The sequence below is a fragment of the Olea europaea genome, unplaced genomic scaffold (genome assembly GCF_002742605.1).
Source record: "Olea europaea var. sylvestris unplaced genomic scaffold, O_europaea_v1 scaffold2080, whole genome shotgun sequence".
NCBI lineage: Eukaryota > Viridiplantae > Streptophyta > Magnoliopsida > Lamiales > Oleaceae > Olea > Olea europaea.
Genome location: NW_019238725.1, coordinates 42,265 through 48,089, shown reverse-complemented (window position 1 = coordinate 48,089; position 5,825 = coordinate 42,265). Strand labels below are relative to the sequence as shown.

Below are 5,825 nucleotides of genomic sequence, written 5' to 3'. Positions count from 1 at the left end.
CCATTGGAAAACATCTTGAAGTTCAATAAGTAAATCATGATCATCTTATAATTTGAATAAATAATGAAATATTTTAATTGGATGATTTGACCTAATTATAATTTTTATAAAGGCTGTAACTTGCCACGTGAATTTTTTGTGTGACATATTAGCAAGGAGAGGGACGAAATGTGATGGATGATGAATGGAGTGCAATGACTTAAGAATGAGTAACCATTGAGAAGTAGTTCGAAATAAACATGAAAAGAAGGATTACTTGCTAAAGAAACAAGAGAGGAAAAAAGAAGATGAGTAGGTAGAAAATAAGCATTGGTTGAATTGTGAGTTGGAGCCAAATCAAATCAATTTACATGTGGACAAGGGTTTCCTTAATCATTGTTTAGGCAGAATTATGGGATAAGAAAACCCCCCTTTTCAACTGTGCTTCACATGTATTGAAATTTGAAAGTGTCTTTGGATTGGACCCATGCTTTTAACAAAGATCGCATTTGAAAGTTTATGACTCCATTTTATATTAATACCTACTTAATTTATGTCCATATGTATGTTCAGAAGGAAAAAACGTATAAAGATGGTGTCCACATAGATTACTTGAAATGTATGCTTTGTTGAATTATTGCTTATTTCTCTTTTAAATTAGATAATGTTGATGGAAAATGTACTTCTTTTCTTGCACTACATCCATTATCCATTCCTAATTGTTTCCCCTCAAACAATAAATGAATAAATAAATCGAAATACTAGATATATTGCATATAATGAGATAATAAATTAATGGTCCTTTGGCAGAATTTCTATTTTTGTTTCTGCTTTTTGCAAAGAGCTTTACGAGGAAGTTTCTCTAAGGTCTTCTTTGATTGTAAAGGTAATAAAAACAAACTAATTCTATGTAAATTGGAACAGAAAAACCCACTGAAACCATAAGAATACATTTTCCACTCAATTGGCCAAAAACATGCTTTAAGTGTGTGTACCTTGAAATTCGAACTTTATTTCCACTTTCGTATTAAACAGTCAAAGTAGAAAACGAATTCCTCGATATGATAATTTTCATGGAATTGAAGCCAATCAAAGGGACCCTAAAAGCTTTTTTAGGCAGACAACGCATTTTTAGAAAATTAGCCAAATATTTTCAAAAGCAGTTTTCTTAATTTTCGAATTAAATTTTGACTTTTCAAAAACCAAACGAACAAACCCTAATTTTTAAGCCTTGCTTTATCCAAGTAGGGCTTTATAAATAACATTGCTCTAATAAATTTGAAGAGGTTCATATGAATATTTAATTATACTCTATTTGCCTTGTTGGTCGATGCTTATATTAAAGAATAATCAAATGAGAAAGGTAGATAGACACAAAAAAGTAACTAACTAGTTTAAAAAGTGATTTAGATTGACAATTGATTTTTGAGAATCCAATTTAAAATTAAATTTGTAATGATTATTTTATTCAAAGGATAACAAAGAGAGTCCTATCCAAGCCATATTTATTGGATAAAAGGAAGTATAAATATCAAAAGTACTTCTAACTTTTCTTCTCATTTTCAAAGTCGAAGAATTGTCCCAACCCCTTTTTTAGTCATCAACCCTACATTGTCATCTATGCCGTTATATTATTATCTGACTAGGAGAAATTTACAATCTATATACGGCTAGTTATAATCTTTTTTTGGTCGAGTTTATCTATCTTATAATGTAATCAATGAACATTTGAACATACAAACCCTAATTCTTGAAAAAAAAAATGTGACATGCTTGAGAGAGATTGACGTGCCTTTGTTATTTTTCAAATATTATGCATACATAAATAGAATTATCTGTATATGATGTCAAACATAAATTTAACCTTTTTTTTTTTTTTTTTTTTCTTTTTTCATTTTTTGATTCTCTATGCCAAATATCGGATGGGTGTAAATTATTGTTGCTAATGGAAAAGGGAATGAGAAGAAGACATATGCCACGAGACTTGTGCTTTTGCGGTGAAAAGAAGTTCCATCCCTTTAAGGTAAACTTAGGCATTAAGTTGTCAATTTTTTTTTTTTTTAAAGAAAAAAGAAAGTAAAATGAATTTAAATAGTAAACTTATTTTACTTACCATTTAAAGTCTTCCATTAAATGAAGCAAAACTTTTTTTTTTCCCTTTAATTTGATTTTGCTCTATTATATATACCTCTTGTTTGATTTCAATTCTCTGAAATAAAATTTTCTCACTTTTTAACAACGTTAAAGAGAAATATTTCAAAAAATCATTTCTCAAAAATCTTTATCAAACAAACACTTATTTCTAGCAAGCACACATCAAGCATTACAAGAAATTTGCTTCAGTTTGATTTAACTAAAAAAAATTGATAAAATATTAAATTAAAAATAACGCACGTTCTATGGAACTAATAATTTTTATCAAAATTTATTAAAAATTCAGTTTTTATCAAAATATTCGTGAACGTTAAAAACTATGTAGAAAAAATTGGAATTTATTACGTCTCCCTTACTTCACTCATATTTAAACGGTAACATGAAATTCAAGCGTGTTAATTACGCACATACCCTACGACCAAAACCAATTCACGTCAACTCAAATTACAAATATACGGAGTATTTTTTTCCTCCCCATATTACCCTCGCTAAACCCAACTTAATATGTATCACCTATGTCTATTATTGACTTTTCACCTACTCCAACGCCGTCAATTAAACAAAATTGGAAAATCTCTCTCCGTGTCTATATACTCTGATTTCTTGTTCGGGTAATGGTAGAACACCGGAGTACTGCAGAACTTACTCTCTCTCTCTCTCTCTAGATATAAGAAATATATAAAGGGAAAAATAATGAAGGAAACTGTATGCTTTAGTTTTCATAGTTTATAATCTCTATAATTCTTTGTCATTTATACATACATTTTTGGATATACATATATATTATACAGTGGGAATTTGGAGTGCCGGCAATGGTGGACATGAGGTTCTTGGTCATGGCCGTGGCGGCGGTGGTGGCTACTGCCGCCTTTATGTCGGCGGAAAGTGCCGGCGGTGTCAAGAGAGTGCTGACTCTGGAGAGGGCGTTTCCGGCGGACCAGAAGGTGGAGCTGGAGGCGCTGAAAGCTCGGGATAGGGTGAGGCACGCCCGAATCTTGCAGAATTTTGCCGGTGGAATCGTGGATTTCCCGGTCGTTGGTACCTCAGATCCCTATCTCGTGGGGTAACTTTAATGCATCTTTTAATTTCGATTGTTTCTTTACTTTTTGTCTCTGTGAGTGATGTATATTAGAAATATTTGGTTCTTAAAATATTATTACGACTCTTTGGAATGTAAACTATTGTTTCTTTAATTCTTGTTTTTGCTGTGTTTATAATAACTAGTAAGTGCAAGAAATTCATGAGTTCTTTTATATCAATTCATAAATGGGCCAGAAAAAAATGTGATCGTGATAGTTCTTGGCTGCTTTATGTTCAACAATTTCAAAACAGATTTATTTTAATTTATAATAATTTCAGTCTTTAAATAGTATGTATTTAACGGTCAAAGTCATTTCAAACGGAAATGCTGATTGGTTTTGCTTTTCCTAATTGTCAGATTCCATTTGTCGGATTTCATTCTTGAATGTTGATATTCTCACTTTGTTGGTTTCAATTTATTGTGATTTATTTTTTAGAATATAACATAAAATTATATTCCTCTTTTCTAATCAATGATTCTTCAATTGTAGACTTTATTTTACCAAAGTGAAATTGGGTTCTCCTCCAAGAGAATTTAACGTGCAAATTGATACCGGGAGTGACATTTTGTGGGTTACTTGCAGTTCGTGTAATAATTGCCCCCAGACTAGTGGACTTGGAGTATGATCTTGTCCTTTATCTCATTGTTTTCTCCTCCATTGGTTGAATTTGACAATTTTGTAGCTTTTTGAGTTTCACATCAAACTGATATTTTAGCTTCGTTTGCAGGTTGAGCTCAATTTCTTTGATGCTGCTAGCTCATCAACAGTATCCTCTATTTCCTGTGCAGACCACATATGTGCTTCTATAGTCCAAACTGCGTCTGCTGAATGCTCTACTCAAAGCAATCGGTGTGGTTACTCGTTCCAATATGGAGATGGAAGTGGCACTGCTGGTTTCTATTTATCTGACCTGCTCTATTTTGACACAATTTTGGGAACCTCATTAATTGCTAATTCTTCTGCTCCCATTGTTTTCGGGTGAGCTGTTATTCTGACTTTTATGTTATTGTACAGATGCTTTCTAGTGGTCGGATGCATGTGTGCCTGTAGATTTGGAATCAATAATTAAAACTTAAAAACAAGAAGAGATATAGATATAATTCAATTAGTATTTTTCGATCAGCCATCACAACTACCCCTACCCCTACCCCTCATAACTATCACGATTTTGCAAGTTGGTTTGGATTAGCATTCACAGAGACAACTTAATAGTTGAAGGGTACTTCTCCAGTTAACTGTATGAGCAGAACTAAAGGAGCAAAAAATATTTAGTTTAATTCTGAATCAATTGAACAATATGAAGCCAAGGCGAAAGAGATGAATAGAACATTTGAACCCATTGGGTTCAATGTGTCTTATCATTTAGCCCTTGTTTGAGCCCCATTTTTAGGGAAAGAATGTATTTTTAAATAGTGATTGATGGAAAATGTGTGGTTAAAAATTAAAGAAAAGTTTTGAGTTTGCGTATAATATTATTTTATTAAAAAATGTGTGGTTGAAAATGAATTTTTCGAAGAATGGGGCTCAAACGAGGGCTTAATATATGTTCTTCCTTATTCCTTCAACTGTAGTTTGTAACTGTAAAAATTGTAGTACAGTTGGTTGAAATGTTAATTTTATGTTTGGGAGCAGGTGCAGCACCTCTATGTCCGGGGACTTGACTAAATCAGATAGAGCAGTTGATGGAATTTTTGGTTTTGGCCAGCAGGGTCTCTCAGTAATATCACAATTGTCATCACATGGGATTACTCCTAAAGTGTTTTCCCATTGCTTGAAAGGAGAGGGAAATGGTGGAGGTATACTAGTTCTTGGAGAAGTTTTGGATCCGAGAATCGTTTATACTCCCCTTGTTCCATCACAGTACGTATTTTTTACAGCATGAAACTATCTTATTTTGGCTTCGTATAAGAGAGCTTGAAATAAGCTTCTTGTAGTGCATAGAGCTGTGTATGCACATTACCAGTTCCCTCACATCTCCCTCATACAAGATTATGACGATATAATTTTCTTGCTTTCTATTGTTTCAGTTTACCAGCATGAGAAAATTAAGAAATATTGAGATATCACTACATAACTTGATTTTGCAAATTGTTGATTCTTTCCTTCCAATCTTTCAGGCCACATTATAATTTATATCTACAGAGCATAGCTGTCAATGGGCAGGTGTTGCCTATTGATCCGGCGGTGTTTACGACTTCAGGCAACCAAGGGACTATTGTTGATTCTGGAACTACTTTAGCATACCTTGTCGAAGAAGCTTATGATCCTTTGGTTGGTGCTGTAAGTTTGCATCCCCTGTTCCTTTTTCTCTCATCCCTTTTGTTGTAATTTTTAGAGTGACAGTTAGAAAGTCGTGAAGATTCCAGTTTGATGATGTTTGAGATAAGCTTAAATACTCACGGCATAACTGGACCGGGGGAGGGGGGGGGCTTGAAATTAGCTTTCTGAAACAGATTTCTGTAACCAGAACACGAATTCTTTTATTTATTTATTTATTTTTTAACTTAATTGATCTGGCAGTCATTTATTTTTGTTTTGTTATTTTGATGGGTGTTATAATCATACACTTGTTGCCATTTATTTGAATAGGCATATGATTTGTGTGCCTTT

The 5,825-nt window shown here is 33.0% G+C and overlaps 1 protein-coding gene across 1 annotated transcript; it reads left to right on the top strand.

The window, feature by feature from the left end:
* Nucleotides 1–2,738: 2,738 nt before the first annotated feature.
* On the top strand, nucleotides 2,739–5,613 carry LOC111380017 (aspartic proteinase-like protein 2). Its single transcript, XM_023003477.1, has 5 exons — nucleotides 2,739–3,196; nucleotides 3,705–3,834; nucleotides 3,943–4,193; nucleotides 4,848–5,075; nucleotides 5,333–5,613. The coding sequence occupies exons 1-5, from the start codon at nucleotides 2,946–2,948 to the stop codon at nucleotides 5,541–5,543; spliced, it is 1,071 nt and encodes a 356-aa protein (XP_022859245.1). The 5' UTR covers nucleotides 2,739–2,945; the 3' UTR covers nucleotides 5,544–5,613.
* Nucleotides 5,614–5,825: the final 212 nt, after the last annotated feature.

Excerpts from the sequence above, each read along its gene's own strand:
- LOC111380017 (XM_023003477.1), top strand. The coding sequence starts at position 2,946 with ATGGTGGACATGAGGTTCTTGGTCATGGCCGTGGCGGCGGTGGTGGCT. Across the intron at positions 3,197-3,704 it reads TCAGATCCCTATCTCGTGGG|ACTTTATTTTACCAAAGTGA; the intron begins GTAACTTTAATG and ends CTTCAATTGTAG. Across the intron at positions 3,835-3,942 it reads CCCAGACTAGTGGACTTGGA|GTTGAGCTCAATTTCTTTGA; the intron begins GTATGATCTTGT and ends CTTCGTTTGCAG.